The following is a 12,219-nucleotide window of genomic DNA, read 5'->3' as shown; positions in this document are numbered from 1 at the left end:
CGTACATATTAGACTGGGTTGACTACCAAATCAGAAGTATGCCTGTTTTTAAACTAATACTACAATTAATTCATACAGTAAAAACAAAAATTAGATATAAAATTAAATTCTTTAGGGAATGAAACAAGTATTTGACTTCTAAAATGAATATCTCAAATTTTCAGAAATATGCCTTTTAAATAATAAAAGTAAGCGCTACATTTATGATGTACCAAGGTATGAAAAGGATTAAGTTCCTGCTGGGTGTCCAGCGACACCTCTCGTCCTTTTTTTAATACTATTTTATTACAAAGTAGTCAATTGTTATACTAATACAAATTAGTAAATAGTTATTGCTTCGAAACTAATAACATTCATTAGCTACTTTTTTCAATATAAAACAAAAATAACAAGGGAACAACAAACAATTGACTGAATTAATTGTTGAAATACCATATATAGAAAGTGTTGATTACACTGTCACATAACACATACAAACATGTCACAAATCAATTACTGATATTCCCATACAATACATACTATACAATTTGCGACTGATTTACGCCCTCACGGGTAGACAGTAATGTTTACTAAAAAATTTTGCAGGCAAAAGTTGCTTATTTTGTTATGAGGAACATTTTTTCATTTAAACTTTTGTTCTATCTCTAACAGTTTATAAGGTGGGACCTACGGAAAAAAACCCAAAATTGACCTACGTTACTCATTTACGAACTCGACCTCACTTTATACGCACGCTGTAAAAATGTTTGATATCTCTTTTAGTTTTGCTTGATATCTCTTTTAGAGTAATCGTGATGACAGACGGACAGACAACCGAAAATGGACTAATTAGGTGATTCTATGAACACCTATATCAAAATTTCATCAATCAATATTTTTAAGCGTTACAAACTTGGGGGTATAAAAACGTACATGAAGATAATTTCACCCTTAGATCTCATGTTTCTAGGTCAACAACGATATTGAATATGGCTTGGTTTTATCTCGTTAAGCACCAAATACAGGACAATTGCTAATAAAACTAGAAAATCGTCCAAATTTCCATAGTGATTTTTTCCAAAATCGAATATGATTTCATGTCCAGAAGTCAAACATCTTTACTTATTTATTTCTGATGAGATTGAAATAAGGATTCTTGATAACAAATATTTTGACAATTTTAGTTCAACACTAAATAATAATGAGTTAATTAATTTTGGAAGTAAAATTGATTCTAATATTTCGACTAAAACATGCAGTGACCTTAAATAATATATACAGTATGTTCGTGTCTATGTATTACATTGACAGAGTGATACAAAAACTCACCTCTCTTCATTTAAGATATTTGTATGCCAAAAAAATTAAAAATGATACAAAAAATTTGAAATTTTATTTATCAATTAACCATCCTTTTATATTTCTTTTGTGAATAATTCATATCGATTCTCTGAACGGTTTATGAGAAATTAACTATCAAAGTCAGTTTTTTTACAAAAAAAGGACACATTTCGCATCAACCGATCAGAGAATCGATATGAATTTTTCACGAAAGACGTGTAAAGAGGTGATTAATTGATAAATAAAATTTTACATTTTTTATCACTTTCATTTCAACTCTTTAAATAATTTTCAACGAAAATCAAAACCAAACCAGACAAGAGTGTTCTTGAAGCTACCGTGGCTTCTGCATTCTTAATATTCTAAATGATACTTGTGAAACTCCAACTTTTTCAAAACAAAAATAAAAAGGAGAGGTGTCGTGGGACCCTCGGATGGAACTATGTTCCTATCGTTTCTTCGTATTTTATAAATGTAGCGCTTACTTTTCTACTCAGATTTGCTTTGATTTTTCCTGGATTGAATGATTGATTATGCACATGTTCTTTTTTGTACGATCATGCTTTTTTTCTTCTGTCTATTTTTTTAAATATTCATTGTGACTTGTAGTCGATTTGCTATAAAAAAAAAACACAGTTTCAAAAAAAATGGAAATTATACGTTGTGGTACGCTACCTTGCTTTTAGTTTCTTGTAAATGGTTTTTTTTTTCTCACGATACTGCTTGCGTTTCTGTGCAATAGTAATACTTTAACTCTATATATACTTTATAAATTAATTGTATTATTACCTAATTTAAAAAAGTCATACTTCTAAATTAGTAATCAACCCAATATGTGCGTACATTACCTACATTTGGCTTGATTAAGATATTTATTATGCCATAACATAAAATTTCCTTGTACTTACTACTTTAAATTATCTCTATTATGTTTAACTTCTTCTGGTAACTCACAACTCATTTTTTTAATGAAAAACATAAACTTTGGACAACAAATTTGACAGATTGTAAATTATTTTCAAAATATGCTCAAAATACATGGGATGCTTAATCGATTAAAAAGTTTTAGTTTTTAGGTAATACATCGTCGGATTGCACATTTTTTGGTTTTACCTCACAACCAGCAAACATACTTTAACGTGCGATAAGGAACATAAGAAATTAGCTTCATGTTCAAGTTATGAAACATAATTTTGAGAGAGCCTGTATGTATACAAAATTCAAATGCAGTTTGTCGAACCTAAATTATTTACAAAATGGGTGTTAGTAAGCAATGAATACAAATTGCATACGACATGCCAATATTATGTGGAATATTATTGTGCAGTCTTCTAAAATAGACGATGCGACTACGAGTCTATTAGAATATTATAAATAAATTAGTTTAGTCGCTGTGTTTGCCATTAAAATTAAATTATAAAATTCGAGGATTTATGACGTTTTTTGTCATCAGATGGAAGGTGCAGTGCAGTTTTAGTGTTCTCGCAGCTGAAAAATCAAATTTAGAAAAATTTCACAGCAGTAAATATCAAAAGCCGAAAGATCTTGGTAGCTATCAGTAGTAGTTAATTCTTGAATACTTGATAGCAATATATCTCTCAAACAGTTTAAATTTTTAGACCCTCTGAAGTCTGCAACCGTTTTTTTTTCAACCCTTTCGGCGTTTGCAAACCTTCATTCATTTTGTAATCCCCGACTAACAAAGAGAGCTGTTATAAGTTTAATATATCTGTGTGTCTGTGGTATCCTAGTTCATGAACGGATGAACCGATTTAGATTGCATTTTTCTTAAAGGTAATTGAATCGAGAGTGTTCTTAGCTATGTTTAAGGTTTCAGATCGTCGATTTTGGAGTTCACGATGCCACAAACGAATCGATCAGACCTGGTTTTGTTATAAGTTTGCTTAAATATTGAATGTATAGGTTATTTGCGTATTTGATTAACCAAGAATTTATTTAAACTAGGAAATTGATATTCGAGCTACTCTCAATTTTCCCTTTAACCATATTTATCTTCCAATTTATTCTCCAAAGACTAATTAAAGGCATCATGTTTTCGTTTCATTATCGATTCACGATGTATTCGAAAGTAACATATGTGTCAAAAATTAAATTGAGTATCGCTATTAATGAACAACTTTTTCACCGGCTTTAAAAACTTTCAATTTTGACCTTCTCAAATATCTGTTTTTCTTTTAGAATTAAAGTAACACAAAATGTTGTATTTTAAATAAATTTGGCCCCAAGCTCCCAAAGTTTACAATCATATTGTCTGAGTAAGTATATATATATATATATATATATATATATATATGTATATATATATATATATATATATATATATATATATATATATATATATATATATATATATATATATATATATATATATATGTATAGTCAGTTTTGTTGTAAGGTTAACACAGGGGTGAAACAAGAAGGCGAAATAGACAATCAGATGATAATGATGAGCTTAGCCTCTTCTGTTTTGCTACACAATTTGGTTGTTCGGTATTTGAGTACCATTACTATTGAATTTAATACCATAAGAAAACTTATTTATACTGTGTGACTCAATTTTTACTCTGATTTTCAAAAATGATACACCTGCTGTTAAATTAGATGATCTCTTTAATGGTGGAATCCATATTGGATTATGTAGATAATGGTATAAAGTATACGAGGCCTACCTTGTATTAAAAACTTTCTAATCTAGGTTTTGTGAATATTGGCATAGTAAATTTAAAAAGTTGCAAATCAATTCTTAAAATTTTAGGGGAGGACGGTTACTCGATTATTTAAATTACTAAATGACTTCAAAAGTAGGCATATTTAACATTGATCTTATGGAAAAACTTTGGATGGATGATATATTTTCATAGATTTCTCAAAAACTAGTCGGTGGAAATTTATAAAAAACTATTTAAATTAAAGTTAAACCTTATTAAATTATTAGAAACAAAAAAACCCGTTGTGTCCGACTAATTAGGGATGTATGAGCACGGTAGTGGGTACACAAATATTAAAAATATATATTTTTTCATTTTTGATGATGAATTATGATATAACTTGACAATATAAGACGAAAATTAAGAGTAAAAATTTTCGATATCTGGAGTAATTTTCATAATATTGAAAATTTTGTTTAATTATTTAGCTTTCGATATTTCGAAAACCAAGGCAGATATCAAAAAATTTGATTATTATTTTTCGTCGACATTCATGAAGTTATAACAAAATTCATCATCATAGTTGAAAATAAGGTACAAATACCACAAGTCTAAACTTGCCCTGGCGCTCGTACTACCTTAACTATAGCCCCAATTCCAAATTGAAATATGCATTTTTAATATTAACAAAATTAGTATATATATTATGAATTCATAGACACCTGGTATAAATAAATGACCACTAAATAATTCAATTTATTTTATCTATTAAATTGCATTCAAGTCTGAACTCTGGTTAGCTTAAAGCCAACGCAACGTATTCAATATGTTTTGTTTAACAATAATAATTGTATGCATTTCCCGTTGAATAATGGGAGACTGAACTATTATCTCTCTCTCGCTCTCTCTCGCATACTTATTTTAAAACGTAATAAATCCTGTTTTATATAATTATTGTCAATTTAGTTGTGTTACAACACTTTACATGATTCTAAGCAACGGGATACCCTTTCTTCTTGCAGTTGCCATTTATACAGAATCCCTTTCATATTTTGTATTTGTAATTTGATGAATGCAGCAAGGCCTGATTCTAGTTACAATACAAAAGGCTTTCTATTCAAAGATTTCCAGGAAAATAAATAGATTATTCCATATATTATATTCCATGGTTTATAATAATTCAACACAAATATAATGTTTCCAAAAATATAATTTTCAGAATTCAATAAACTTTCCATAATTTAATCGTTCCGAGAATGTATTTTGGGCTTCAGGACATACAGAAATCTTGAATATTACTACGAAACATTACCTACTAGTATATAAAAGTAAATATTGTTTCATTACTGTAATTTAAAAAGTTTTAATCAAATGTTAATATGAAATTGATGCTATCAACAAATTTTTGATATATAATTTGGTACATACAATTTGGTATTAAACATATATACCGTAATTTTGAAATATTTCTATCACAAGTTTTTTAATTTAATTAACATATTTTTGGTACATATGTTCATAAAGTCACCTAATGAGCAATTTTCCCGTTGTCTGCCTGTCTGTCTGTCCGTCTGTAATCACGATAACTCAAAAACGAATAGAGATATCAAGCTGAAATTTTTATAATTTGAAAGAACGTAAAAAGTGAGGTCGAGTTCGTAAATGAACAACATAAGTCAAACGGAAAGAACATAAGTTTTATAATAACAAGTGAAAACAAACAATTGATTTAGTTAATTGTTGAAATACCATATATAGACAGTGTTGATTACTCTATCACATAACACATATACCTATACATGTCACAAATACATAACTGATAATCCCATATTAATACTAGTATCAAATTTGCATCTAATGTGTGCCCTCGCGAGTAAACAGTGATGTTTACAAAAAAATGTTTCAAACAAAAGTTGTTATTTTTTTTATAAGGAACATTTTTTACACTTAAACTTTTATTCTATCTCTAACGTTTTACAAGATGGCTCCTACGAACCCAAGATCCAATTGACCTATGTTGCTCATTTGCAAACTCGACCTCACGTTTTACGTCCTGAGTGCGCTGTAAAAATTTCAGCTTGATATAATTTTTTGTTTTCGAGTTATCGAGTTCACAGAGGGATGGACGGTCGGACTGATGTACGGACAGAAGAAAATGGACTAATTAGATGATTCTATGAACACCTATACCCAAATTTTTTTCGTAGCATCTATATTTTTTAGCGTTACAAACTTGGGACTAAACTTAATATACTATGTATATTTCATTTATGTATGGTATATAGTCGTTTTAAAAAAATAAACAACTTCTGTTTAAAAAGTTTTTGCGTAAATATCACTGTTTACCCGTGAGGGCGCAAATTAGGGTTAAATTATATAGTATGTATTGTAATATATAATTATATAGGAATATCAGTTATGTGTGTGACATTTAAGTATGTGTCGCTATCCAAGAGTGTCTGTCTTTCTTTGCTTACATGACGTTAAAGAAAAAACGATTACTTAATTAACACTGACTATACATGGTATTTTAACAATTAACTCAGTCAATTTTTTGTTTTTACTTGTTTTTTCATAAAATCATTATTTGCATATATTTTCCAATTATATAAAATTGAAATTTCATTTTCATCTGGGAATCAAATGATTATTATATATATTTTTTTAAGCATCTCAATTGATACGTTTATCGAAATAGAATTCTCTAAGCGAAATATATTTTTCATTGAAACAAACTTTTCTAGAATAATTTTTATTAATTTTATTTTTAATCGGAAAATATTTGTTTTCCAAAATTGATTTTCCTGTTCAAATGATTGAACAAACAATTTTGTCTTCTTTTTGAGAATATTTCTCAAGTGTCAAATGAATTTCGATTTTCATTTTATCCCCTCAGTTTATATGAACTAAACTTTTGGCTTCAGTGTTTATCTATGTGTCTTATCTCATTTTCTCCGGACATATTTTTCTTATACCAAAATGTTTGACTCGGCCTTTCATACCCTTCCGTTTGCGCATAATACAAAAGTCTGAATTTTTTCAAAATAAAAATTTGTTGGTATTTTTTTATTAGTTTTAAGACTGAACACCCTTAGGTGCAGGGACATTACAATCTTCACCGACAGCCAAGCAGCTCTTAAACCCTTCAGCTCAGTCTATCTAACCTCAAAGGTAGCCCAGGACTGCTGTAAGTCCTTAAACGAGCTGGCGGTACAAATGAATGTAAACCTGCTATGAATACCGGGACACAAAGACATTCCAGGAAATTGTGAAACCGGCGAGCTTACAAGAAATGGCACAATGCTGCCAGACACAAGCATCAATAAATATCCGGGAGTCCCATTTGGAAGCTGCAAATTGCTCCTCCAAGAGAATATCTTAAAAACGGCCAATCTTAGATCTAGGTAGGAACGTACTTGTGATAATACAGGACAGATATGGTCTGAGTACAATTGTTCCGAAGATCTTATATCACTTCCAAGGGCCTCTGTTACCAAAGTTGTTGCGGCTATTACAGTACACTGGTTGGGCGGCAGGCATACTGAACGCCTGGGCCTGGCAATGTATCGCGACTACTCAGGAGCTGTCGCAATGGTGAGGAGGAGGAGACAATGTTTCATCTTTTCTGTCACTGTCCAGCTCTTGCCATGAGGAGATGGACTTACTTGAGTCAGCCTCTGGTGACTTCTCCGACCTAAGGTCCGTCGACGTCAAAGCACTCCTGCTGTTCGTAAACAGCTCCAAATGGTTCATGAAGTAGTGGCCAGGGATGGAGCAGCCCTTTTTCGGTATCACAACGGACCCTATGATCTAAGTGAGTCCCACCCCAGAAGAGCCACTCTAACCTAACACCTAACCTATCAGTTTTAAGCAAAAAAGTACTCTTGTGATTTTTAGCTGTAGACGCTTAGTTTTCGAAATAAAAATTCTTGAAATTATTTTTAAAGAATTCTCATCTATTGACTAACGCAGCTCCTTCGCTACGAATTTTTGTTTTTTCGTAATATAAATGATCAATTATATCCATCTTGCTTAAGTAGAATAATAACTAAAAGTAGTTTTGCAAAAATTATACAAAAGGTAGTTTTAAACGACATAAAATTGTAAAAAAAAAATTTAGTAACATACACGAGAAAAATTTTTTATTTTCCTCTCTATTAACTGCTATAAATTTTCAAAGTTGTAGATATTTAACTCTAATATTTAGAAGACATTTTTGATCATTTTTAGATCGCGCTTTTACTACAAAAACTAAATATGGTATATGTTAATAAACAAATTATGGATGTTTTGAGCTTTCAGTAAAATATCTACAACTTAAAAAATTTATAGCAGCTACTAGAGAGAAAAATAAAATTTTTTTCTCGTGTATGTTTCTAAATTTTTTTTACAATTTTATGTTGTTGAAAACTACCTGTTTGTATAATTTTTGCAAAACTACTTTAAGTCTCATGCCATTATAAGTGCCTTAAGTAATGATATCGCTATTTACTACATCATTTCCAATGTGTTTATTAAAAAGTGAAATTTGATATTTTCAACTGCAATACATTTAAATATTTTCAACTACAATAAAAAATTTTTTTCCAGGTCGCCCCGATCAAGTACATAATTGTTCGATTGCGTATATTTCAATGACATCATTCGCAGTACGATGTAACGAAGGCTTTAATGGTGGTCTACCACAATCGTTTATGTTGGAAGTACGCGAAAGTCATACACAAGAAATGCGTGCAAATATGACATCACCAGTAGCACGTTTTAATGTAACGAATGGGTTAGAACCAGGTGCTCATTATCAAGCTGCTGTTTATGCATACAATCCCAAAGGAAAAGCTGAACCGGTTATACTTCAAGCAGCTACACTACGTCTACCTGAAAAACAACTTACATCTGAAAAAGGTATTGTGCTTTATAATATATATTATTTTATCTTTTTAAAATTACAATGTGTTACAAAGATTGTGTGACATAGTAAAAAATTTTATTGTTCATAATAATTTTATTTAGGTAGCTTATGGCTGTTTTATACACATTTTTATTTGGTTTATAAACAATTAATTTTTGCAGTTCTACAGTAGATAACTAAAAAAATTAAGTGATATTAATACAATTAATGAAAAAATTTTAATTATAGTTATTATAATTTTAAAGTTATTAATTAATTGTTATTAAAGCAATAAAATGACACGACGTCGTACGTTGACGGGTTGTCGTAAAGAGGGTGATCGTAATCGATTTTAATGGGTGATGATCGGAAACGACGAAAACAAGATCAAGAAGAATTATAGCTTTATCGAGATGATTTTAATTTTAAAATGTATGCAGAAAATTTTGAGATTGCTCAAAAGAATTTGAATTTTGAAGTATGTAATGTATGTCATAGTCGTTGGTTTGATTTACAAATTAATAAAGATGGGTTTTGTTGTATTTCTCATAAATTTAAAATAAAAAATGAATTGAATATTTTCACAGCAGATAATAATATGGGTCCTGGTTTACAACACGATGTTTTAAAGAAATAAACGTTATTGAGGAACAATTAAATAAAAAATATTTGTCAAGTATTTAAGTATAATTTTATTTTAGAAATATATTTTATATGATACCATTCGCGAGCCATTACAAAGTTATACTTTAAGCTAGTTTTATTATTGAACGGAAATAATTAAATTTAGAATATAAGTAGTTGAAGAGAGATGTCTATTATCATACAGACTTGAGGACGATAATAAAGAAGTTTGACTACGCAAATACCATGCGTTTGTACAGTAGAGTTCAAAAGAATACCTTATTTGACTATGTACGTGTACTAAGCAGGTGTACTACAGTAGAATCTCGATAAGTTAAACCTCGGTAACATAAAAACCTTAGTTACTTCAAAAAATACTACGTTCCCTTCCCATCAGAGCCCAAAACCTCTATAGCTTAAAATACGCAACCTCTATAACTTAAATAAATAATTTCTGTTAGGCCCTCAGTAACTAAAAGAAATGTTTCCACAACCTCTATAACATAAAATTGTGTGAATGAGTCATTTTGAAAGAGTGTCAAAACAAATGGTTTCGATATTTATTGCTTGCACGTTTTTACTTGTTAACGTAAACAATAACATTACCTATTGTTTGCTTTATCTAAATTCTTCAAAGCTTTGCGGTGGTTAGCTTTGTGACAACGACTTACTTGCATCATAAGTTTTTTGATTGTTGTTCTGGAAACATCGCTTTACTTACTGTGTGATAAAACTGTCTTAAAATGAGTACAAAAAGAAAACTAACAACCCTCACCTACGCTGATAAATTAAAAGCTATAGAAGCAGTGAAAAATGGATTGAAAAGGAAAGAAGTTGCGGCTCAATTTGGAATACATGAGAGTACATTGTCTCTCATCATTAAAAAAGAAGCTGAAATCTTGAAGAAACAAGAATCAGGAGGAAATCTTCAATGTAAAAGACAAAAAAATGCCGAATTCCCTAATTTAGAACATCCCATCCTTCTGATGCATTCAATAACATAGACCCTTGATAACTAAAAACCTCTATAACTTAAAATATTTTTTGTTTCCCTTGGACTTTAACTTATCGAGATTCTACTGTAATTCTATGAATATAGTACACGACATTTTTACAATATTGTACAGAGATAAACACCTTAACCAAACCTATCAATCTAAAAATAATTGTATTTTTCTAATTTCTTCTAAAAAATATGATCGCTGTGAGTCTCTAAAAAATTAAAATCTTAGCTAACTTCATTAGTTGAGTTTTATTCTGTACTTAGAATGTTTTTTAAGCCACAAATAATAACTCTCAGCCTTGTAGTAATTTGGTCTGTTACAATCTAAATGGCTCAATCCATCTTCAAAATACATCCACTCAACATTTTACCGCTTAAATTTCATAATTGATTCTAGGACCATGAAGTAATTTGTAATTGTCTTGTTTGTACATCTTGTACAATATTTATACAAAACTGTTATCATTAATTCTTAACATATTCATGAATTACAGGAAGAATTATAATGAAATTTATTACTTTAACATGTCATTATAATATATTAAAACTAAAGAGAGAAAATATATTTATTATACGTAGTATTATTTTCACAAGTACAATAAAACTTATAAAACGGTTGTAAGAGTTATTTTCTCTAGTTTTTTTTTATATGAGCATATATAAAATTACTTCCTCACATGTTCAAATTAATTACATACCTAATAGACAGAAATACCATTTTACCCTGTTGTAATTGATACCTTCAAAAATATTCAACTAGTGAAATTTACAAAACTTAAAAAACCCCCGACAAATGCGATTTAATTATTGTAAAGCCATTTTTGGAAACTTAGCTATAAAATGATATCGATCAAGTCGGTTCGAACCGTTTAGGGGCAACGATGCCACTGAGAAACACATAGTCGCGCAGATAAACACTTTAAACTTAAAACACCCCTTCTTAAATCAATATCAAAGTGATGGTCAAGGACATCTGATGAGATGAATGGGATACTTAGAGAGCTATCGTTTTTAGGTACCAATTTTTGGAAATATTTTAATTAAAAGTGAAATATTCGAATTGACTTTATTCTTTTGAATTATTGTTTTGAATTACCTAATTATTTGACCATTGATTTCTATTGTAATTATTTATATGTTAAAATTATATGTCATGCCTTTTCCAAACGGAATTGATTTTGAAGATCATCGCCTATTTTTTAGTTTTTTCGGGTATGTAACCCTAAGCTCGCACTTGAAACTATGAACACTCTCCGTTAAATTACCTTTAAAACGAAACAAAAAAAATTAAAATCGATTCATCCGTTTAGGCGCTACGATGCCACAGACAGACAAACTCACAGACACACACACACATAGCGGTCAAACCTATAACACCCCTTTTTTTAGTTCGGGGGTTAAAAAAAAGTCAAACAACTATTGATTGAGTTTAAGAAGGCCTTGAATTTGATCATGGTTTCTATGATCATTTAATAGTCAGCTCCCGTCGTTTCCTAATCCATAACAAATGAATCGGATAAAAATTAAATTTTTTTGTCTGAATTATTTTTCCAAATCGAACATATATTCAAAGGAAACTCCTCTTATTCAATTTAAATTTTAGTATTTATAAAGAAGGTTTGAAGCGGCCACTTATTTGACCATTCGTCCTAAAATTAAATATTCAACTAACAAGGATTTTTCATACAGCAAAACAATACAAAACAAAAATACCA

General features: G+C 29.8%; 1 protein-coding gene across 1 annotated transcript in view; it reads left to right on the top strand.

The window, feature by feature from the left end:
* LOC123293021 (protein turtle-like) overlaps positions 1-12,219 on the top strand; it is a 434,897-nt gene that overhangs the window by 374,454 nt on the left and 48,224 nt on the right. The window contains exon 9 of the mRNA XM_044873737.1: positions 8,580-8,891. Coding sequence (XP_044729672.1) covers positions 8,580-8,891 — 312 coding nt within the window. The remainder of the gene's footprint in view (positions 1-8,579; positions 8,892-12,219) is intronic.

This window comes from Chrysoperla carnea, chromosome 2 (assembly GCF_905475395.1).
Source record: "Chrysoperla carnea chromosome 2, inChrCarn1.1, whole genome shotgun sequence".
NCBI classification, from domain to species: Eukaryota; Metazoa; Arthropoda; class Insecta; order Neuroptera; family Chrysopidae; genus Chrysoperla; species Chrysoperla carnea.
The sequence above is the reverse complement of the archived record's forward strand: the minus strand, read 5'-3'. Positions and strand labels throughout refer to the sequence as shown.